This window comes from Apus apus, chromosome 8 (genome assembly GCF_020740795.1).
Source record: "Apus apus isolate bApuApu2 chromosome 8, bApuApu2.pri.cur, whole genome shotgun sequence".
NCBI classification, from domain to species: domain Eukaryota; kingdom Metazoa; phylum Chordata; class Aves; order Apodiformes; family Apodidae; genus Apus; species Apus apus.
This window is the reverse complement of record NC_067289.1, coordinates 938222-960836: the sequence shown is the minus strand read 5'-3', so window position 1 is coordinate 960836 and position 22615 is coordinate 938222. Positions and strand designations below refer to the sequence as shown.

General features: G+C 59.2%; 1 protein-coding gene and 5 non-coding genes across 8 annotated transcripts; all 6 read left to right on the top strand.

The window, feature by feature from the left end:
* Nucleotides 1-856: 856 nt before the first annotated feature.
* On the top strand, nucleotides 857-975 carry LOC127388069 (5S ribosomal RNA). The gene has a single exon (XR_007890295.1). It is a non-coding gene; the product is annotated as a 5S ribosomal RNA (ribosomal RNA).
* A 784-nt stretch (nucleotides 976-1759) lies between these two features.
* Nucleotides 1760-1878, top strand: LOC127388068 (5S ribosomal RNA). The gene has a single exon (XR_007890294.1). It is a non-coding gene; the product is annotated as a 5S ribosomal RNA (ribosomal RNA).
* Nucleotides 1879-2662: 784 nt separating this feature from the next.
* On the top strand, nucleotides 2663-2781 carry LOC127388067 (5S ribosomal RNA). Its single transcript, XR_007890293.1, has one exon. It is a non-coding gene; the product is annotated as a 5S ribosomal RNA (ribosomal RNA).
* Nucleotides 2782-3303: 522 nt separating this feature from the next.
* EFHD1 (EF-hand domain family member D1) lies at nucleotides 3304-21982 on the top strand. Of its 3 annotated transcripts, none has more exons than XM_051626609.1 (4): nucleotides 3304-3322; nucleotides 13864-14011; nucleotides 19091-19225; nucleotides 20314-21982. In XM_051626609.1, exons 2-4 carry the CDS (start codon nucleotides 13898-13900, stop codon nucleotides 20446-20448), a joined length of 384 nt encoding a protein of 127 aa, XP_051482569.1. In that variant the 5' UTR covers nucleotides 3304-3322; nucleotides 13864-13897; the 3' UTR covers nucleotides 20449-21982. The 3 variants fall into 3 exon arrangements, with proteins under 3 accessions (XP_051482569.1, XP_051482567.1, XP_051482566.1); XM_051626607.1 differs by lacking the exon at nucleotides 3304-3322 and adding an exon at nucleotides 4211-4227; XM_051626606.1 differs by lacking the exon at nucleotides 3304-3322 and adding an exon at nucleotides 6365-6709.
* Nucleotides 3568-3686, top strand: LOC127388055 (5S ribosomal RNA). Its single transcript, XR_007890282.1, has one exon. It is a non-coding gene; the product is annotated as a 5S ribosomal RNA (ribosomal RNA).
* Nucleotides 4471-4589, top strand: LOC127388044 (5S ribosomal RNA). Its single transcript, XR_007890272.1, has one exon. It is a non-coding gene; the product is annotated as a 5S ribosomal RNA (ribosomal RNA).
* Nucleotides 21983-22615: the final 633 nt, after the last annotated feature.

Below are 22615 nucleotides of genomic sequence, written 5' to 3'. Positions count from 1 at the left end.
GAAGCTAAGCAGGGTCGGGCCCGGTTAGTACTTGGATGGGAGACCGCCTGGGAATACCGGGTGCTGTAGGCTTTTGCCGGGGGGGAACCCCGAGTCTGGCCTGGAGGGGGCAGAAGCCCGGTTGTTCTCTCGTTAGGGGCTGGTGGGGGTCGGGGCTTGCGGCTGGGGGCGCCGAGGGGAGCAGGTGCGTCCCCCCTTTTTCCTGTCGGGGTGTTGCGGGCCGGGGCTTAGGGTCAGGGTGCTGGCGGGCCGGAGGAGCATCCCCTCCGTTCCTGTCGGGGTGTTGCCGGAGGGGCTTGTGGTCGGGGGTAGTCAGGGGGTGCTAGTTGTCCCCCTTTTAGGTGCTGGGGTGTTGCGGAAGCCCCGTTGTGCTGCCGGGGGGGTTGCGGGTGGTGGCTTTCGGTCAGGGGATGGATCGTTGAGGGGTGGGGCTCCGGCCGCCTTTTGGGTCCCGGGGTGGCGCGGGGCGTGGCTTTTGGTTGGAGGGGCACGAGGGGTGCAGGCGCGTCTCCGGCCTGTCCGTCGGGGTGTTGCCGAAGGGTCGTTTCCTGCGGCGGGTGTGGGGTTGCCGCCGTTTGTCCGCCGGGGTGTTGCAGGAGGGTCTTTTCCTGCGGTGGGTGTGGGGATGGCCCCGGTTGTCTGTTGGGGTGGGTGTTTTGCCCAGGCGGGTGCGGGGTCTGTGCGTCGGGGTGTTGCGCGAGGGGTGAATGGTGGCGGCGGGGGTCGCGGGGGCGGCGTGCGGGTGTTGTGGGTGTGGGTGGAGCGGGCTTGGGTCGGGGCTGGGCGGTGTGGCAGGGGGGGGTGTGTGTGTGTGTGGGTGCGGGTGGGTAAGTGGGGTGTTGCGGGGTGTGGGGGTGCCTACGGCCATACCACCCTGAGAACGCCCGATCTCGTCTGATCTCGGAAGCTAAGCAGGGTCGGGCCCGGTTAGTACTTGGATGGGAGACCGCCTGGGAATACCGGGTGCTGTAGGCTTTTGCCGGGGGGGAACCCCGAGTCTGGCCTGGAGGGGGCAGAAGCCCTGTTGTTCTCTCTTTAGGGGCTGGTGGGGGTCGGGGCTTGCGGCTGGGGGCGCCGAGGGGAGCAGGTGCGTCCCCCCTTTTTCCTGTCGGGGTGTTGCGGGCCGGGGCTTAGGGTCAGGGTGCTGGCGGGCCGGAGGAGCATCCCCTCCGTTCCTGTCGGGGTGTTGCCGGAGGGGCTTGTGGTCGGGGGTAGTCAGGGGGTGCTAGTTGTCCCCCTTTTAGGTGCTGGGGTGTTGCGGAAGCCCCGTTGTGCTGCCGGGGGGGTTGCGGGTGGTGGCTTTCGGTCAGGGGATGGATCGTTGAGGGGTGGGGCTCCGGCCGCCTTTTGGGTCCCGGGGTGGCGCGGGGCGTGGCTTTTGGTTGGAGGGGCACGAGGGGTGCAGGCGCGTCTCCGGCCTGTCCGTCGGGGTGTTGCCGAAGGGTCGTTTCCTGCGGCGGGTGTGGGGTTGCCGCCGTTTGTCCGCCGGGGTGTTGCAGGAGGGTCTTTTCCTGCGGTGGGTGTGGGGATGGCCCCGGTTGTCTGTTGGGGTGGGTGTTTTGCCCAGGCGGGTGCGGGGTCTGTGCGTCGGGGTGTTGCGCGAGGGGTGAATGGTGGCGGCGGGGGTCGCGGGGGCGGCGTGCGGGTGTTGTGGGTGTGGGTGGAGCGGGCTTGGGTCGGGGCTGGGCGGTGTGGCAGGGGGGGGTGTGTGTGTGTGTGGGTGCGGGTGGGTAAGTGGGGTGTTGCGGGGTGTGGGGGTGCCTACGGCCATACCACCCTGAGAACGCCCGATCTCGTCTGATCTCGGAAGCTAAGCAGGGTCGGGCCCGGTTAGTACTTGGATGGGAGACCGCCTGGGAATACCGGGTGCTGTAGGCTTTTGCCGGGGGGGAACCCCGAGTCTGGCCTGGAGGGGGCAGAAGCCCTGTTGTTCTCTCTTTTGGGGCTGGTGGGGGTCGGGGCTTGCGGCTGGGGGCGCCGAGGGGAGCAGGTGCGTCCCCCCTTTTTCCTGTCGGGGTGTTGCGGGCCGGGGCTTAGGGTCAGGGTGCTGGCGGGCCGGAGGAGCATCCCCTCCGTTCCTGTCGGGGTGTTGCCGGAGGGGCTTGTGGTCGGGGGTAGTCAGGGGGTGCTAGTTGTCCCCCTTTTAGGTGCTGGGGTGTTGCGGAAGCCCCGTTGTGCTGCCGGGGGGGTTGCGGGTGGTGGCTTTCGGTCAGGGGATGGATCGTTGAGGGGTGGGGCTCCGGCCGCCTTTTGGGTCCCGGGGTGGCGCGGGGCGTGGCTTTTGGTTGGAGGGGCACGAGGGGTGCAGGCGCGTCTCCGGCCTGTCCGTCGGGGTGTTGCCGAAGGGTCGTTTCCTGCGGCGGGTGTGGGGTTGCCGCCGTTTGTCCGCCGGGGTGTTGCAGGAGGGTCTTTTCCTGCGGTGGGTGTGGGGATGGCCCCGGTTGTCTGTTGGGGTGGGTGTTTTGCCCAGGCGGGTGCGGGGTCTGTGCGTCGGGGTGTTGCGCGAGGGGTGAATGGTGGCGGCGGGGGTCGCGGGGGCGGCGTGCGGGTGTTGTGGGTGTGGGTGGAGCGGGCTTGGGTCGGGGCTGGGCGGTGTGGCAGGGGGGGGTGTGTGTGTGTGTGGGTGCGGGTGGGTAAGTGGGGTGTTGCGGGGTGTGGGGGTGCCTACGGCCATACCACCCTGAGAACGCCCGATCTCGTCTGATCTCGGAAGCTAAGCAGGGTCGGGCCCGGTTAGTACTTGGATGGGAGACCGCCTGGGAATACCGGGTGCTGTAGGCTTTTGCCGGGGGGGAACCCCGAGTCTGGCCTGGAGGGGGCAGAAGCCCTGTTGTTCTCTCTTTAGGGGCTGGTGGGGGTCGGGGCTTGCGGCTGGGGGCGCCGAGGGGAGCAGGTGCGTCCCCCCTTTTTCCTGTCGGGGTGTTGCGGGCCGGGGCTTAGGGTCAGGGTGCTGGCGGGCCGGAGGAGCATCCCCTCCGTTCCTGTCGGGGTGTTGCCGGAGGGGCTTGTGGTCGGGGGTAGTCAGGGGGTGCTAGTTGTCCCCCTTTTAGGTGCTGGGGTGTTGCGGAAGCCCCGTTGTGCTGCCGGGGGGGTTGCGGGTGGTGGCTTTCGGTCAGGGGATGGATCGTTGAGGGGTGGGGCTCCGGCCGCCTTTTGGGTCCCGGGGTGGCGCGGGGCGTGGCTTTTGGTTGGAGGGGCACGAGGGGTGCAGGCGCGTCTCCGGCCTGTCCGTCGGGGTGTTGCCGAAGGGTCTTTTCCTGCGGCGGGTGTGGGGTTGCCGCCGTTTGTCCGCCGGGGTGTTGCAGGAGGGTCTTTTCCTGCGGTGGGTGTGGGGATGGCCCCGGTTGTCTGTTGGGGTGGGTGTTTTGCCCAGGCGGGTGCGGGGTCTGTGCGTCGGGGTGTTGCGCGAGGGGTGAATGGTGGCGGCGGGGGTCGCGGGGGCGGCGTGCGGGTGTTGTGGGTGTGGGTGGAGCGGGCTTGGGTCGGGGCTGGGCGGTGTGGCAGGGGGGGGATGTGTGTGTGTGTGGGTGCGGGTGGGTAAGTGGGGTGTTGCGGGGTGTGGGGGGTGCCTACGGCCATACCACCCTGAGAACGCCCGATCTCGTCTGATCTCGGAAGCTAAGCAGGGTCGGGCCCGGTTAGTACTTGGATGGGAGACCGCCTGGGAATACCGGGTGCTGTAGGCTTTTGCCGGGGGGGAACCCCGAGTCTGGCCTGGAGGGGGCAGAAGCCCTGTTGTTCTCTCTTTAGGGGCTGGTGGGGGTCGGGGCTTGCGGCTGGGGGCGCCGAGGGGAGCAGGTGCGTCCCCCCTTTTTCCTGTCGGGGTGTTGCGGGCCGGGGCTTAGGGTCAGGGTGCTGGCGGGCCGGAGGAGCATCCCCTCCGTTCCTGTCGGGGTGTTGCCGGAGGGGCTTGTGGTCGGGGGTAGTCAGGGGGTGCTAGTTGTCCCCCTTTTAGGTGCTGGGGTGTTGCGGAAGCCCCGTTGTGCTGCCGGGGGGGTTGCGGGTGGTGGCTTTTGGTCAGGGGATGGATCGTTGAGGGGTGGGGCTCCGGCCGCCTTTTGGGTCCCGGGGTGGCGCGGGGCGTGGCTTTTGGTTGGAGGGGCACGAGGGGTGCAGGCGCGTCTCCGGCCTGTCCGTCGGGGTGTTGCCGAAGGGTCGTTTCCTGCGGCGGGTGTGGGGTTGCCGCCGTTTGTCCGCCGGGGTGTTGCAGGAGGGTCTTTTCCTGCGGTGGGTGTGGGGATGGCCCCGGTTGTCTGTTGGGGTGGGTGTTTTGCCCAGGCGGGTGCGGGGTCTGTGCGTCGGGGTGTTGCGCGAGGGGTGAATGGTGGCGGCGGGGGTCGCGGGGGCGGCGTGCGGGTGTTGTGGGTGTGGGTGGAGCGGGCTTGGGTCGGGGCTGGGCGGTGTGGCAGGGGGGGGTGTGTGTGTGTGTGGGTGCGGGTGGGTAAGTGGGGTGTTGCGGGGTGTGGGGGTGCCTACGGCCATACCACCCTGAGAACGCCCGATCTCGTCTGATCTCGGAAGCTAAGCAGGGTCGGGCCCGGTTAGTACTTGGATGGGAGACCGCCTGGGAATACCGGGTGCTGTAGGCTTTTGCTTGGTTTATGTTATTTTTTTTTTTTTTTGGATATGTGCTTGTTGTGGGATGTGTGTTATGAATCAGCAGGTTTTCTTTTTTTCTGTGGTTGTGTTTAGGCTCTTGTTACTCTTCCTCTTGTCAACAGGTCTTTCTTCTGTACTTCCATCTCACGCCATTTGCTGCTGTTTTTTCTTTTTTTGCTCATCTTTACACCCTTTGACATCACTCAGTTTTGTCTTATTGCAGGAGTGTACATACCCATTACTGCCCCATTATCTGATTCCTACAGTCTTAGTTGTTCCTCTTGTGTCACCTCTGTCCATACCAACTGCTTTTTGAATGTCTGTCCTTTCCTCATTGTGTTTACCTGTGACCTTGTACCCCAGAAATTGATTTCCAGCAGATGGCAACCTGTTTGTTCTCTTGATGACTTCACACTGCTTCTACTTAGGTGTCTGCAGCCCTGAAAGTGCCTCTGGACTCATGAATCTCCAGGGCTGCCAGTGACCGAGTTCTCCTCTCCATGTCCCTCAGCTGAAAGAATCCACTCTCCAGCAGGGATGTGGCACTGTTTGACAGGAAAGCCGTGTGGGCTCATCACATGCTATCCCTGTCTCTCAGCTGCCTCGTGTTCGGGCAGTCCTGCTGTGAGACACCCGTGGTGGCCTTCCTGTGGCACAAGTGGTGGTGACCTCCCAGCCTCCCAACCCCTGGTGCCCAAGCATCCAGCAGGGTTGATGCCAACTGCCTCAGCAGACATTTTCTGAGGAGGTCTGGTGCGAATGAGCTTGCCCTAGAGGGTCAACTGCAGGTCACCACATCATTGTCAGGTCAGAGGGCTGTTTGCCACCTGCCCGGAGGTCTGAAACAGCCACGTAACAGGCACTGTGACAGGTTCCCCGTGACACACAGGCTCGGCACGCGTGAGCCGTAAGCAGGCGGCGTGTCTGAGCCGGTGCTTTCCTCTCCCCCTCCTCCCCATGGGTAAATCCCATCAGCAGCCACCCTAAACCGCCCCACGTCAGCCCTAATCCCACCTCGGGGGGCACCATCAGCCTCCTGTCAGCCGGGCCCGGGCCGGAGGGTCCCGCAGTGACCCCCCCGTGCCCCGCGGAGCGGCGGTGGGGCAGCGGGAGCGGGGCGGGGCGAAGGGGCCACCGGCCTTCCAGGTCTCTGCGGGAGGAGGGGGAGCCCAGAGCCGAGCGGAGCTTTGTCCTGGGTTAATTTTAGCCCAAGGAGATAAGGGAGGGAAGGCGCACGGCGGGGCTTAAGGGGTCCCTCTGCCCCGCACGGGCCCCGTTGTGCCTGCAGGGGTGGGCTGGGCTGGGGGCCTGGGAGCCGGCGGGACCCGGCAGCTCCCCCCGGCCGGGGTGGGGGCTCCTCGCCCCCCCGGGAGCGGGGTGTTGCGGGCGGGGGGTGCCCATGGCCCGTGTGTGCCCCAGAGCCGGCGCAGCGCCCTGCTGTGGGTCGCGGGGGTGGAGGGGGGGGCTGCCTGGGGGGCTCCCTGCCCGGGGGGGGGGTGAGGGGGTGACCGTGCGGCGGTACTTGAGTGGGGGCGTCCCTGCCTGGAGAGGTGTGTTCATGTGGGGAGACAGCCCGTACGGCTGTGCGGTTCCTGTGCGGGGGAGCGGCCGGGCGAAGGGGTCACCCCGCGGGGCTGGGGGTGCAGATCTGGGAGGTGCCCCGGGGGTCCCGGCCGCCCCTCTCCCCGCGCCTCCTTAAGCGCCCGTCCCGGCCCCGCGGCCCCGCCCTGTCCCGCCCCGCTCCCTCCGGCTGAGGGAATAAAGTTGCGGGCCGGGGCGGGCGGGCCCAGCCGAGCGGAGCGGAGCGGGGCCGGGCCATGGCCTCGGAGGAGCTGGCGCAGAAGCTGCAGCGGCGGCTGCAGCTGGAGGAGAGCGGGGCGGCGGCCGAGGCCGAGGCGGCGGGGTCCGAGGCGGCGGAGGTGGGCGCGGAGGCGGAGCGGAGCTGCCTGACGGCCAGCGCGGGCGCGGAGCTGAGCGCCAAGCTGTGCCGGCGGCAGGACATCAACGAGGGGGCGGCCCAGCCCCGCCGCGCCGCCGTCTTCAACCCCTACACCGAGTTCAAGGAGTTCAGCCGCCGGCAGATCAAGGACATGGAGCGCATGTTCCGCCTGTGAGTGGGGCAGGGGGGGGCTCGGCTCTGCCGGCGGGTGCGGGGCCCTGAGCCCCCTCCGCGGTCCCTGTCCTCCCTGCGGGGGCTCTGCCCTCCTCCTCCCCGCCCCCGGGCATTCCCAGCGCCTTCCCCCGGGGGTACATCTGGGGAGGGGCTGCCCGCTCTCGGTGTCCGCATTTCCCTGCGGTTTTGCGGTCGGGCTGGCAGCGCTGCGGCGGTGACCTGCGCCATCTGCTCCCCACGTTGTCCCTCTGCTTTGGGGGGGGGGCGGAGTTGGGTTGGCGTGGGATTTGGGGCTGGTCCCAGACGCGCACTTGACTCCCGGCCGGGGTCCGGGGCGATGGGTGGCTGCTGCTGGTGGCATCCGACAGACGTGGCTGTGGGGGACACGCCGGCTCGGGTGCGGGCTTGGCGGGGCCTGCAGCGGTGCCCCCGAGCCCCCCAGCAGCCTTGGCGGCTCTGCCCAGCCGTGCTCCCTCTACGGCTCCTTTCCGGGCGTCGTGCTCCATCCCAGGCACCCAAGGGAAGCTTGGTCACAGCTGATTCTGGCTTCCCCCTTCTTGGGGTCTGGGGTGGAGATCCCCTCCCGGCAGGAAGGCCGGTGGCAACGTGGAGAGCTGCTCCTGTTAGAGGAGAGGCTCCCCCCTTCCCGGGGCCATGATCCAGCCCGTGTTGCTCCCCCATGGGTCCCGTCCTGGCTCCTGCAGTTGGGCTGTGCCTGGGTGGCTTCGATTACCCGTGCTCAGGGTTCCCTCCAGCCCCACAAAACCCTGTGCTCCTGGGGACGGGTGTCCTCTCAGCCCCAAGGAGAGTGGCTGGGCAGGCTGCCGGGACGGGCTGAGCTCCTGCCAGGCACCAGCAGGCAGGGCCACGGAGGTGCTACTGTCACAGAAAGGTGCAAAGACCTACTTCAGCTAACAGAGATGACTGCAGTAGGGTTTGTAACTTGTTAGGTCCTCCTCTTCCTACCTGCAAGCTGCCTTGGGAACCCTAGAGGCTGTTACTGTGGTGAGAAGACCAAAAGCCTGGTTGAACACTCCTAGCTCCTGATGCTGTGTTGCCGGCCCATTTTGGGGCTGTCCCTGTGGGAGACCAGGCAGTGGGCTTTTCTGAGCTCACCTAGGCATGGAAAGGGGCCTGTGTGAGACTGCTGCTCCACTTGACAGGGTTAAAGGGGATCCTGCTCTGCAGAGGGCTGAGATGTCGCACTGCAAGAGCAGGAGGACAAACAGAGCTGGCAGCTGCAGCACCCAAAAGCTGTGGGTGAGAGCCCGGAGCGGACAGCAGCACTGCCTCAATAGGGACGAGGAAAGGAACTGTGGTGGTTTGGGAAATAAAAAGTGGAAGAGCTGAATTGCAGCTGAATTTTTCAACAATGAGCTCATTAAGCGCCAGCCTTGTAAGCGGGAAAACCTCGGCTTTGCAGTTGAATGCTAATCAGCTGGTCAATGTAGCTGGAAAACATTGTGAGCCCTGTGAGGACTGTCGCAGCTGAGCGCCTGTCAGCCCTGCCAGAAGGGGAAGAAGCTGGGCTGTGACCCACCCCCCTGCTCCCCATGTGCTCCCCAGGAAACCCTGTCCTGGTTTTCACTCTGTTACAGGCACCTGGTTTTAGTGGTGGTCAGGATCTGGTCCTTGCTCCATCTGCTGTTAGCGACCTGTTTAGAGTATTGGCTGCCACCACGTGCTCCATGAGGAGGGGAAATGTTTCCCTTAATTCCTGCTGGTCAGAGCTTGAGTTAATGTGATTAAGGATTTTATTCTCTGTATGGCTTATTGCTCTGGCCATCACAACCCAGAATCTTTCTTACTGATGGTAAAAAGCCTTTGACAGACAGGGATGTATCTTCTCCCTGCCATGGGTTGCCAGGTTTCTACTCTGAGACTTCTCATCCAAAATTGTTTCTTATCAGTTTAGTGGGACTTAAAAATCTGTAATTTGGACTAAACTTGAATCTGTGGCCCCAGGCATCGTGTGGGCTGGGCCAGGGTGCTCTAGCTGAGAAGAAGCAGTTGCTGGTGGTAATGGCTGCTTCAGCATCTGTCAGGGCATTCCAGGGAATGGGGGGTGGCTGTGACCACCCTGTGCTGGGGTGGAAGCAAAGAGCTTGTCTGAATGTAGGACTTTCTGAAATCCAGTGCTCCATCCAGGTGCCACGTGGTGCTGGCTGTGCTGGGAGCATCCTTCCAAAGCAGAAATGATGCTCCTTGCTCCTGCTGTCACAGCTGGCCTCACTTTTCCCTCTCTTGCCCAAGTCTGCTCTTGGCAGCATCCCCCCCTGCTCCGTTTCCCTGATGATGGGCTGTGGGTGCTGGGATTGTGCTGGGGCTGCTGGGTGCAGGTGGATCTCAGGGTAGGTATATTTTGGCAGAGGGACTGGGAAGTCTGCAGCTCAGGCTAATTATAATGTGACCCAATTAGCTCCCTGTTCTGACAAAGTGCAAGGACCGTGGTAACCATGATAACCTCCCATCCCCAAGTCTGGCGAGTGAACCCTTAGGAGTTCTGGAGTGTTGCAGCTCCCTGTGGTGCCAACTTGTCCCAGGAAATGGCAGAAAAGCCAGGCTGGGCCTGGCAGAAGTGACCTTTCTGAGGGAGGTGAGGGGGAAGAAAACAGCCACTGGCTTCATCCGCAGAGTGCGAGGGAGTGGAGGAATTCCAGCCTTGCTATTGCGTTTGTAGTTAGAGAATTTCATGTCTTGCCCACATGTTTAGCCAGTGCCATGTGCCTGGTTGGTGGGAGAGGCTGTGGTGTCCCCTTGCCTTCCTGGAGCCACTTGGAAGACCCTTGCCAGGTGCCCCTCTGCTGAGGGATGTGTCTGATGGGCTGCTCCAGGACTGCTGTGCTCCTCGTGTGCCCAGCTGTCTCTGCCCTGTGCCTGGCTGTTTCTGGAGTCCCAGCACTCAGGAAGGTCAGTCCCATGGGCTCTTAGCCTCCCAGCCTGGGCCCTGCAGGCTTTGGTGGCTTGGTGTCTTGCCCAGCATCATGGAGGAGACTTTCATCTCACCTCGTGTCCCTCCAAGAGCAGGAGAGCTCCTGCTGCCCAGGCTGGGGAGGACAGAGCTGCATGCAGCCAAGGAGCCTGTTCCTGTCCCCACCTCAGTATGGAGGAATGATTTCCAAAGCGCTTTGCAACTGAATAGAATATTTCAGTTGGAAGGGACCTATGACAATCATCTGCTCTGAGAGCCTGACCACTTGAGGGCTGACCCAAAAGTTAAAAGCACGTTAAGAGCATTGTCCAGGTGCCTCTTAGACACTGACAGGCTTGGGGCATTGTCCACCTCTCCAGGAGCGTCTCGTTACTGAGAGGGTGGTCAGACACTGGAACAGGCTTCCTCATGTCCAGTCTAGTTCTCTCCTGAGGCAGGTTTGAACCATTCCCACCATCCTATCACTGGGTACCAGGGAGAAGAGATCAGCACCTCCCTCTCCATGTAAGGTGAAACTCAACACTCAGAGGGAATAAAGACCTACTTGGAAAGGATTTTGAAATGTTTTAGAGATTATTACCCCTTCAGCACCATTACTGTGGCTGCTTTATGTCAAAGGCTGCATTAGGCTGTTGCAGCGATCAGGAACTGCAGATCAAGGCACAGGTGCCTGTACCATGTAGAGCAAGCTCAGGTACAGTGACTGTGTACAGGGAGGGCAGGTTTTCTTTCCAGTCCTTCTCAAGAAGTGTGAATGTTTAGAAACTGCTCTTTGATCCTTCAGCATTTGGGATGTCTCGTTCAGCTTTTGCTTTCCTTGGGGTTTTGCAGGCTGGGAGGTGACTGCAGAGTCGGAAGGGGTGATGCAGTCCTCAGCACCTCCTTCCTCTTCCCTTTCTGATCACTCTTTCTTCTGCAGCGTGACCCTCCCAGCTAAGCTGCCCAACACCAGCACAGTGGTTGTACTTGGGCAGTAGTTGTGCCTAAACACACTTCTTGCTCTTAAGCAAGGCTGTTCAGCAAGCGTTCCCTCCTCTCCCCATTTCTGCTCCTGCTTCCCCCCCCCGACCAGCTGGGCACGCTGCTCAGCCTGGGTGGAATCCAGCCAGCGTGGGAATCTGGGTGCATCCTCGTTGCAGCAGATCTTGGCAGCTGCTCCCGGCGTCTCACCCGCTGCCAGGAAGGCTGAGGGACCCTGCCGCTCCAGCCGTGCCCCTGGGCGCTGCCCGCGGCTTCCCACGGCACAGGTGGGGACCCGTGTGGCACTGCCGAGCTGCTGAGCTGCCTGTGGCTGGGACCGGGTGGTTTTGCCCCTTGGCACGAGGGCCCCGCTGCCCGTAACGCCGCACGTCACCGGGCTTGGCTCCCGGCCCGGGGAGCTCGGAGCCTGGAGGCAGCAAAGCTGCGGTGTCACGGCAGGACAGCGGGTGGTGGCAGGGCTGGCAGGGCACCCCAGTGCTGCGGGCTCCTGGGTGCTGCTCCTTGTCCACACGGGACGAGGTGGCTCCCTGGGACGCTGGGGCGCGTGCCCTCCTGTGAGCACTGGCCAGTGTCCGTCACCTGGACGGGGCTGCTCTGAAATGGGCCTGAGCGGCCCTGGGGCCTGGAAGGAGCTCCCAAAGGACAGACAGCAGGGCTTGGGGAACTTTCCGAGGGCAGACAGAGGGGTTTGGAGGGCCGGGCCGGGCAGGCAGAGGGGTTTTTGGCAGGGCTGCCATGCGCCGGGAGCATCATCCGCCCCACGAGGTGCCGCCCGTGGGGCCGAGGAAGGAGCCGCTCCCTAAATAGCCTGGACCCTGGTTGCGAGTGGCTGCGCCGGTCCGGGGTGCTGGGCTGTTCGGGGGGAGGGAGCGCGGCAGTTTGCCCGGCGCTGCTCCAGCTCTGCGGGGCTGGCACCGCGAATCCGGGGGGTTCAGCGCCCCCGTCCCGCCCTCCCCACAGCGAGGGCGCGGTGGCAAGTTTTGGGGTGCACCCCGGCCCGCCCTGCAGACACCCGCTGTCTGGCTGGTACGTGGGCTGCGCTGCCACCAGCCACCGGGTTGTGACAATCCCGGCTTTGTGCGGCCCCTGCGGGGGGACAGCCCGGAGCTGCGCTGCACGCTTAACCCCTTCGGGGCAGCGCTGGTCCCCGGGCTCCGTGTCTGCCTGCAGGTCGTGTCTGTGGCTGAAGTGTGAGGTGAGCACGGCTGGCACGGGCTGGGCTTGTGCTCCCCTTCAGTTCCACGAGAGGGTCCGGGGCAGTGTCCCGAGCTGGGATGGGCAGCCCCTGGAGGGGACCTCAGTGTCACCCTGGTTCCACACCCAGCCATAGGAGCATGAGCTTGCTGGGGCCAAAAGCACCCCCAGCCCCCAGGGCCTCCAGGCCACCCCATACTTTGCTGCTTTATCTGATCAAAGGTGCTGCCTCTGCAACTCCAGAGGAATGGCTCCACACCCTTTTTCCCAAACTTCAAGGAAAAGCAAATTGACAATTAAGTATTGCACTTGTTATGCTTGAAAGTGCGTCTGGAGCGGGGTTGAGTGATGCTGTGAACATGTGCCTTAATTAACCAACACCTTCCTTGCTGTGATGAACCCACTGCTTCTACTCCCTGTGACGCCTCAGGTCGGTGACCTGGTTTCTGCTCTTATGGAGGTTTCTTTCCTAGGTTTCCAGAAAGCTGTGGTGGGCTCACTGGTTTGCTGGCTGTGCAGGCAGAATGGTAGCAGGACTGCATGCCAGCCTGGTGGTGACATCCCTTGTCATTTGGACCTGGGACCTTTGGAAAAATAGAGGGACAGAGAGCATAAAAGGATGGTTGTGGAAGTGTTGGGACTCTGGAAAGCTGAGGAGGCCACCTTAGTTTGGAGGAAAAGCACCCTGTGGCTGTGCTAGGGGCAGAGCTCTGGGCTGCAGCCCTGCCTGTGCTGCCCATGCCTGTGAGCAGCTCAGGCCAATGGTTCTGCTTGTGCCTTCCACTGCCACAGCTTTCCCTGAGCTTTCTTAGCTGGAAAGGGCTCTCTTCTAGGGTGACCACAACTGTGCTGGTTTTCTGTCTGGGACAGCTGCAGCCCTCATCCCTTTGGAAGAGAGCTAACAGTCAATGGGAGATGATGGGTGAGAGGCTTTGGCAGGCCTCACCAAGGGGAGAGAGCCTCAGTGCCTGTGCTTGATGTTTCCTTCCTGCATTCCTGATGGGATTTACCTCTGTTGAGGTTGGGGGGAAGGGGCAGGGGCAGGCTGTGGGTTAGAGTGAGGGTGGCCCACCAGACCCTGCCCTGTTCTCTCCCTCCAGCCCCTGGCTCTGCTGGACCTGATGACAGAACCAGGATGAGGGAGGGCTGCTGAGGGGCTGTCTGAGAGCAGAGTGCCTGTCCCACCAGCTGTTGGCCTCTGAAGCCCAGCGACCTCCTGGTAGTTGCCAAATGCTGGTTGCTGACTGGATGCTTCACTCGCACCCACTGTGGGTGCAGGGGAGGACTGGGCACAGGGTCCCTGGGCTGAGCACTGCAGGTCACTGTGCCCCTTGCATGGGTGCTCTCTCCTCCTCCAGAGAACCTGCTGTCCTTTGTGCTCCACTGGGGGTGGAGCCCACCCGTGGGCAGCAGTTCCCTCTGCCAGCCTGGCCCTGCTGCAGACCTGGGCACCAGCTGGGATTGCTGTGCTCCCCCGGGGCTGCCCCTGCTGCTCTGCCCCAGGACACAGGGCAAAGGGCTCCCCTGAACACAGTGCCCATGCAGTGCAAAACCACTTTGGAGAGGAAAGATTTTAACAGCTGGAGGGGGGGTGTTTTGCTTACAAAGACAGATGGCTGCTTTCTGGTTGGTCTCTGCTCCTTGTTTCTCCTTTGAAGGAGCAGGAGGCCTGGCAGCAGCTGGCTCCAGTGTGCCTTTGCCTCACTGTGTGGTGTAAGCTGTGTGTAGGTAACTGTTGTGCTGGACAGGCAAGTGGGCGAGATGGAAATCCCACTGAGATAAGCCGGGTTCCTCTGTGCTGCTTCTGTGTGTGGGGTTTGGTCTGAGCTCCCCTGAGCACTTCTCTCTCTGGTGAGACAGCTCTGAAAGCTGCTCGCTACTTCCCCAAGCTTAATATATCTCAGCACTGGCCCTGTTGTGCAGCTTCCTCTCTCCCCTGAGCCTTGAACCACCCCGTGACTTGATCTATCTGCACAGTTCCTCTTCTGGGAAGATGGGTATGGAGGATGAGGAGAGCTAACCCCTTCCCTTTTGCACCCTGCAGGTACGACTCGGGACGGGATGGGTACATTGACTTGATGGAGCTGAAGCTGATGATGGAAAAGCTGGGAGCCCCGCAGACCCACCTGGGGCTGAAGAACATGATCAAGGAGGTGGATGAGGACTTTGATGGGAAGCTCAGCTTCCGTGAGGTGAGGATGACTGCAGGAGCAGTCGGGGATGTGGTTGCAGGGTGGAGGGAGGAGGCAGCCAGGCCTTGTGCTCTGGCTGTAGGTACCACTGTCTCCTCCGTGTTTCTCCAGCAGTGGGGTACAGAGGAGGTGCAGGTGGGCATCCCCATGCCATAGGGAGCTGGTGGTCTGCACCACTGTCAACATCCCTCTGCATGTGGCAGTAATGGTGCCTGATGTCAGAGTTCTCCAACCTCTGCCTGCTTTGGGAATGCAGTTGAACCCTGCTGCAGCTGCCTGGGTGTGCAGACAGAGCTCCCTGCCATAGCTGGGGGTGGCATGTCCCCTCTGTCACAAGGCCTTGTTGCTGGGCTCCTGCAGTGCAGCAACTCAGGCCTCATTTCAGGCGCAGGGACGGGCTCTGCTCAGAGCGGCTGGTCTCACGGGGTGCAGGACCAGCCCTGACCAGCAAGCTGCAGGAGGGGCTGTCATCTCCCTACGGCGAGGAGCAAGCATGGCAAAGCAGCACTTGGGCACTGCTGGCTCTGCAGGGACACCCAGCCAAGAGGCCTGGCTGTCACCCTGTGCTGGGACTGCTGGGACTGGCGTGGGCAGCCAGAACCTGCTGCTGGGCAGAGGGGAGAGGGAGTCTGAGCAGTGACCTGTGGGCTCTTGGGGTTCCTGGCTCGCCCAGCATCAAAACCACCTTTTGCATCATCTCCACCTCCCACACACTGGTGGCTGTCTCAGTCAGGATGTACATCACACGGTGGCTTTCTGACCTGCTGGCAGCCCCACAGGCAGCAGCAGGGCCAGCACTACCCGTGTCGGGCAGCCATGGGAGGGCTGTGCTGCTGTCCTGCTCCCCCTGCCCGGGGACAGCTGCCCTGGACCCCAGCAGCTGCTGTCCCTGTTCCTGCAGGGACTGTGCCCTCGCTGTGCCTCTTGCAGGGTGGGGGCTTGGTTGTGGAGATGACCTGCAGAGCTCTCCACAGCTCAGGTTATCAAGTTCTTCACGTTAGAAGTGTCATAACCCTTGGCAGTGCCTGGGAGGGAGGATGAGTAGCCAGGGCTGTGAGGGGACACTGGCAGCTCGTGGAGCTGCTGCATGGTCTCTCTGTGTTGGCACATCACACCATCTCCTCCTGCTCTCATCCCCCAGGGGCTGTGTTGCATTTCTCTTGCTGCAAGAGGGCAGCAGGAGAAGGCAGAAGCCTAAGACCCTTGGGTTACAGGGCCTGGCCATAGTGAGGGGGAAAGACAGGCAGAGCTGGGCAGTGAGAGCCTGTCAGTGCCCACCAGAGAAGCCCGAAGCTGGCAGCTCCTGTGGGCAGGAAAGGAAACGTGCCTGGTCAGAGGTGAACTAGGGGTAGCAAAGAATCCAGTGGAGCAGGAGGAGCACAGTGCCTTGGCCCTAGGTCAGGCTGCAGCTGCCAAATCACTGCGGGGGCCGGAGGAGCCCTCCCTGCCTGCCCCCTGGGCCACCTTCACCCTGGCTGAAGAGCTGGGAGTAGCCTCTGGGCTTGCTGCAGGGGGTGGGAAGGAGAAGTGTCTATCCTCCAGGCCCCGGAAGATGTGGTGGTGTCCTGGCACCAGCAGCAGAGCAGCTTCTCTTCTGCTGCCACCTGCTTGGAGCTCAGCCCAGCATGGGCTGCCGGTGCCCCCGGCCCTTGGCAGCAGCTGCGGCTGCTGTTGCTTCTTGCCAGATGCAAAACTGTGCCCAACCAACTGCCAGCTCGAGTGGCACATGGGTGGGAACAAAGGAGCAGTCCTGGCAGAGCTCTGGGGACAAATTACACAGCAGCTTTGGCATGTGCCCAGAGCTTCCTGGGCAGAGAGGAGCAGGGTGCTGCTTGCCTCATTGTAGATGTGCCGTGTCCAGCTGCTGCGTCCAGGCAGGATGGCAGGGAGGCAGGTTTCCTGCTGGATGAGGAGGCCTGAACCAGCCTATAACCCTGCCCCACTCCTCTTCCTGCTGGTGGTGACCTGCAAGCAGGTGGCGGTTGACCAAGCTGACTCAGGGTGCTCCAACAAACATGAAGAGAAACCCTAGTTCAACAGTGTCCAAATTCAGCAGGGTGTAACTTGAGCACTGGGCGGGTCCTGCCTGCCTCTCTACCAAGTTCTGCCACACCTGCCTGAAGACCTGCTTCTCCTGGCCTGGCCAGGGAATTGGTGAGGACGCCTTCCACTTGCAACAGTTCACCTTTTGTTGCTGCTCTGAGCGGTGTCATGTCCTCCTTTCCCCTGGGGGCTGTCACAGGCTTGTGTAGCTCTGCTGCTGTGGAACTGCTGGCCCCGTGAGCAGAGCTGCCTTGTACCACTGACCTTTGAGCATCCAGTAATACATCAACAATTAACTGCACATGACTCCCTCTGTGACTCAAGCAAAGAAATTTAGGTTTAAAAAGATTAGGTACAGTGTGGGGGATGAAAGCAGCTCTGACTGTCTAGTTCAGCCATTGCCACAGGAAGCCAGAGGTAATTGCTATAATAGGAATGTCTAATTGTAGCTGCTATCTAGAACCTGCTAAAAGCCACCCACTGCCCCCCAGGCCTGCAGCAGCTCCCGTGCTGCCCCAATTTGTGTATTTGCCAGCTGGGCTAGTGCAGAGCACAGCCCTGGGTGCCTGCTGCTCAGGCAAGCTGCTGCCAGGCTGTGGTTGCCAGCTGGGATGTGCCTTCCCTCGCACTACGTGGCCACCAGGTGGGTGGCTGGAGCACCTGCCACCCCTGTGAGACACTGGGGTGGGTGTTGGGTCACAAGGGATGTGAAAGCTCCTATGAGGCTAGTGGGGTGGAAGGTGTGTGTCACGTTGTCCTTGAGAGCAGAGTTTTTAAAAGCACTGGCATTATTCACCTTTGCTTCTCCACTGACATCTCCCTGAGGCTTAGCTGCAGGTGTGTCCTGGGCCCAGCAGGGGAGTGAGGTGGGCTGGCGATGGGAGCTCATCTAGAGACTGAATGTGGATTTTCCCATTGGTGAGAACCAATGCCTGGGGAGCAAACAACTGTGGGGTGGGCTGCAAGGGGTGTGCTTACATGAGGAGGGGTTGCTCCAGAGCTCCTGGGGAAGTTGGCGTGGTGCCCCATGGTCTCCCTGGTTGGCTCCCTGGGGCTGGTGTTCACATCATATCCACCTCAGCAGTGGCTCTGTCCCTGGTTTCCTTGAGCTCAGCCTGTGCTCCACGGAAGGAAGGGTTGCTGCCCCAACCCCTAGTATCAGGATGATTCATTCACAGTTGTACTCATGACTGGGTGTTTCCATTCCCTCCCTGGGTGACAGCTGTACCAGACCTCAGGATTGTGCTGCTTCTGTTGCCCTTTTCCAATGCCAGGAAGTGGGGCTCGCAGAGTGGAGCAGAAACTGAGGAGGAACCATAACTAAAGCCAGCCTGGCTGCCAGCCCTGTGAGTCCCCGTGCCTGCTGGAGGAGGAGAGGAACCAGCCCAAGCCTGGTGGATCTGAGGGAGAGGACATCTTGGGGAGGATTTGGGTTCTTTCCCAGCAGGGTGTTCTGCCTTTCAGCAGAGCAGCATTCCATTCCTTAGAGGTGTTTGTAGGGGGGAAAAAATTCCCTCCCGCCCCCTGCTCTGTGCTGAGCACTCGGGTTCCGGGGCGGTGCGTGGAGCGCTGCCTGGTGACACCGCTGCCTGGTGACACCGCTGCCTGGTGACACCGCTGCCGTCACCCCCACGCCCTGCCCCGTGGGAGCCCTTCCCAACCTCCTGCCCCTCCGGCCGCGGGAAGCAGGCGGGCAGCCGGGGCTCTGCTGCCCTCCTCCGGGACCGCTCCGCAGGCCGAGGAGCAGGGCGCTGCAGGGAGGTGCTGCTCCTGTGCTCTGACACAGCTTCGTCGCTTGTGCTGCTTTTGTACCCGAGTGACTTGTCCCCGTCTCTGTTCTTTCCACACTGTGCCAAGCGCCGGGACACCTCCTGGGGTGGCCGAGAATAGCAGGGAGTTACAGGACCTCATATTAGGCATAGAACATCCGCATGCTAACCTGGAGCTGGGTTAGCAGGTTGGAGGTGGTGCAGGGGTCTTTGTAAGCAGGTAGATCTTGTTTCTCCAGATTAAAAAAGAAAGAAGTGTGCTTTCCTGGAGGGGGTGGGTCTCTTTGAGTGGCTCCTTCTGCAGTTTGTGGTCAATATGCACTCTGCTGTCATGACTTGGGTTTGTCAAATGTCTGTGGTCCAGTGCAGGACAAAGGTTTCAAAACCAGCTGACCTGTGGACACTGGTTGAAGCCAGTCTGATATCTGCCTCTGGCCTGACCCTGGCAGCCTTAGAGCAGATCTCTGGTACCTGATTTCATGGGCACAACAGGAGTACATGGGCTCTGCTCCCTGTAGTTAACCAGCCTGGGACAGGCTGAGGCAGAGCTCCATGGCTTGATTGAAGTCACTTTTCCCATGCCCTAGAAAACTGAGCTATGTTCTATTCTCCTGGTGCATTTGTTTGACCTTGGTTTTGTTTTCCCCTCCTGTACCACATGGGCCATAGGGCTTGGGAAGGAGAGAGGCAGGTTCTTCTCAGCAGGCAGCCCCCAGGTCCCTGCCAAGGGCACACACTTGTGCTGCTGCTCTCTCCCAACAGGCACGTGGTGGGGTGCAGGGCACTGGGGTTCAGGTGTGAGCCAGGGCTGTCCTTGCCCTGCTTTCATGGTCACTGGATGTGATCTGAGCCCTCAAAGCACTGTGGAAGCTGGTGAGGGGTCTTATGAATATGCCATTAGGGTTTGAGGACATAAAGAGGTGTAACTGAGCCTGCTGTACAGTTGTACCAGGCAAGTGAGAGGTGGGCTTCTCCCTCTGGCTGTGCAGCAGCCCAGCTCACAGTAGGAACTGCACTTCACCAGGGCCCTGCTCCCCAGAAAACCTTCTTCTGATGAGGTTTCTATCCCTGAGTCCAACAGGGCTGCGTGCCAGAGCCAGGATGCTGGAGCGCAAGTTGTGTGTGCCACTTCATTTATCTAGACATGGCTTCCTTTGCTCAGAAATGCAGGGTCCAGCCTCCTCCAGGTAAATGTCTGCATTGTCTGCATTTTAAATTGTTTGCGCCTCAGTGAAGAACTTGAGTCTTTCCTCTCTTGTCTTGCCAGTTCCTGCTGATTTTCCATAAAGCAGCAGCTGGGGAACTCGAGGAGGACAGTGGGCTGTTGACCCTCGCGAAGCTCTCTGAGATAGATGTCTCCATTGAGGGAGTCAAAGGAGCCAAGAACTTCTTTGAAGCTAAGGTATGGTGTGGCACAGAGGAACATGAGGAAGCTCTGCACACAGGCATTGATTGCCACTGAGACACTGACCCTGCTTGCTTTTCATTAGAAGACATAGCCACTTTTCTCCCTAGCTCAAAGGATGCGTATTTCATGCCCCCACCCCACCAACTCAGCCATAGCTTTTCCCTTCAAACTTCATGTGTGACACTAGCTACAGCCTTCTGACCCCAGCTACAGCCATCCTCTGCTGATCAGTCAGCACCAGAAGGGCTTAATTCACTGTCTCTGTGATGGTTTCCACCCTGGTAGAGCTGGCTGGCAGGGTGACCTGTGTCCCCGTGCCTGGCAGCTCTAGCTGACTGACTGCTTTGGCAGACAAATGTGTCCTGGAAACTAATGGGACTGAGTTTCTCATTTTGCAAAGCCTCCGCCATCCTGAATACTCTGAGTTTGGTGGTGAATGGAGGATTTTGGAGTGTAGGATTTCAGACATCTCTTTCTCTGTAACCTTTGGAATCAAAATTGTTCTGCAGGGTCCTGGGGTTGGCAGGAAGAGCTTTGCACTATTCCAGGCTGACAAAGCCCCCTTTTTGAAAGCTCCCTTGGAGAGAAAATAATCCTGCTTGTTTATATAAGAAGTTTTTTCCCAAGAGTGTAGCACAGCTATTGCACAGCAGATGTACTGAGATGAAAGCTGGAAAAATAGCCAGCAAATAAACAATGTCTCTTTGATCTGCAGATTATCCATGGTACAGTATAATGTTCTCAGAGCTGGCTGTGATTCAGAACTGTTTTCTGCAGTAGTTCCTCCCACTGTATCCTCACAACTTTTGCTGTGCTGCCTGCTTATAGGAAAAATGTATGTGGCCCAGTGCTGACAGCATTGTTGTGGTCACTTGTTAGTGACTTACTAGGAATTGACCTTTCTTTTATTGATGCTAAAGTCAAGCAAGCTACCAGGCATTGGGTGTAACACCCAAGCACTGCAGTGTAATGAGTGCTTGACCCATCCTGACAGATCTTCCTTGCTCATCGAGGAGTAGTTCAGGCTCTGGCTCTCCCTCTGATGCAAAGCTTGACATTGTTTTGTTTTCTTTCTTGCAAAGGCTCAAGCCCTCTCTTCAGCCAGTAAGTTTGAAGCAGAGATAAAAGCTGAGCAGGATGAGCGAAAGAGGGAAGAGGAAGAAAGGAAACACCGCCGAGCAGCTTTCAGGGAGTTAAAATCTGCATTTACCCAGTAACCAACCAGCCAACATGCACTCCAAGGTTGCACATGACTTGGTATGTTTCCCAGACCAGGGAGAGAACTGCCTGGATCCTGCCTAAAACTCGTTACAGCTTTGCTAGCCTTCCTCTCCTGAAGATCCTCCTGAGTTCCTAAGGGCACACCTCTTGCAGTTATGGTGCATTCACAGCAATGTGAGTTGTAAGAGCTGTGTCTGTACTGTCTGCTCTGAACTGCCAGCAGCTCATCACCCTGAAGCAGAAACAGCAGGGAGCAAATAATGGGTGAGCACTGACAAGTGCTGTGTTCACCTAGTTCATTCTTACCTTCATTTCTGTACATCCTTTTTCTCTTAATTCCCTATGAATTCATTCCTTGCTTGCAGGCAAGTAGCGAGGTCTCGTGTAAATCAGGGTGTACAAAGCACAGCTCAATGTCCTGTATGTTTGTACTGCTGTTGGGTGTTGTCACCCATCCTTGACTAGCCCTCTTGTTCTTCCTTAACCCCCCTGCCACTGGCACTGTGAAAACACTGTGAAGAGAGAAAGATAGTTACTAGGGACATGGATCAAAGTAATGATTTCCTGTAGCTTTTCTACTGGCACCCAGCATGTTGGAGAGTCTTCCAGTCCTTCTTCTCTGAAGTGCCATAGTAACCAACCTGTCCATAAAAGGTGAGATTTCCCAAGGCTTCCAAGAGAGGAAGCTGGCTCTCTTTTAAATGAGGAATAGCAAACTGAGTTGCCTGACCATGGATCTTCTTTCACATTCCATCCCATTCGGTGTACTGTAGGGCCTCGCTGGCTTTTCCAGCCTTAGGCAGCTGTATCTGTTTTTAAGGGATATTGCCCTGGACAGTGCAATCAGAGGGTACACTGGGATGTGCTGTTTAGAAATTTGCTCATGCCCTGAATCATGAAGGTGACATTGTTTGATTTCGTTAGAGCCATGACAGGTAACCCCAGCCCAGCACACTGGGCAATCTGCTCAAGAGGGAAGAGCAGTGAGGTCAGCATGTTTAGCTGCACTGAATTGGGAAGGGCTTGCACTGTATTATTAACTATTCTCTTTTGCAAACACAGGAAACTTGCCCACAAATGTTTCAATGCCTGCTGCCTGTCTGGGTATATGCGCTGTAGGTCATGGCAGGGGAGCTGTGTTCCCCCAGAGACCTCTCTCAAAACAAGGATTTGCTCGGATCCTCTCTCTGCTGTTGCCCCAGTTCATGCATTTATTTTTTTTCTTTTCACAACTAAACTCACCAGTCAATTTTTTCACTTCTCTCTTTTTGCTTCTTAAACTGTGAGCACTAAACTGTGAGCGTGGAATAATAAATAGAAAAACCTCTACTCTTTAATGTCAGGTGAAAGAATTGCTAAACAATTAAACTGTGTATATATATCTTCACAGATTATATTTTATAAATCACGCTTTTTTAGCTAAATATTTATAATTAAATGTTTTTATACTTTACAACAAAGCAGATAATTTCATCTTCCAATTATTTCTCCTGTTGCTGAAAGGTACAAATAAAGCATTGTTATCTCTGGTCTGGTCTGTGGTTTATTTTAGGTCCTTGAGTTCGCAAATTAGCTCCCCAAAGCTCAGTGCCCTGACTTAGATGAGTGAGGGAATTTTCCAGCCCCTTCTTGTTAACACTTGCCTTTCTGTACAGCAGTTCTGGTGTAAAAAGCCCTAATGTTTGCAATTCCTCAGAAAGGGACATGGCTGTGTAAATATTTGAAATACTGTCCACTGCCAAATGTTGACCCCTGAACGTTGTCAGCCTCCTCTTACCTTAAAATAGCCACTGTGTCTCAGCCCGGGTGCTGCCGCAGCGGGGAGCCCGGCAGGTTGCTTCAGCTGGACTGCCCTTTGTGTTCCCTCCTTATGCCTTTACAGAATGGAGGGGGAAAGAATAATATGTGGATATCTGAAAATGTGTCCATGCAGCTGGTTTCTGCTGCTGCTGATCTGCTGAGCTTTGCTGGCACAGCCAGTCTGGTGGGGCTGAGGAGGAGGTTGAACCACGCACAGTTTCAGGTGTGATCCTGTGATGAAATGGGTGAGGTGAAAATATTTCATAGAGTCATAGAATCATTAAGGTTGGAAAGGACCTTAAAGATCATCAGTTCCAACCCCCCTGCCATGAGCAGGGAACCACCAGACCAGGCTGCACAAAA

Bases quoted from the DNA above. Each gene is read 5' to 3' on its own strand.
- EFHD1 (XM_051626606.1), top strand. From the start codon at position 6,417: ATGGCCTCGGAGGAGCTGGCGCAGAAGCTGCAGCGGCGGCTGCAGCTG. The intron at 6,710-13,863 runs GTGAGTGGGGCA...TGCACCCTGCAG, and splicing joins ATGGAGCGCATGTTCCGCCT to GTACGACTCGGGACGGGATG. The intron at 19,226-20,313 runs GTATGGTGTGGC...TTTCTTGCAAAG, and splicing joins AGAACTTCTTTGAAGCTAAG to GCTCAAGCCCTCTCTTCAGC.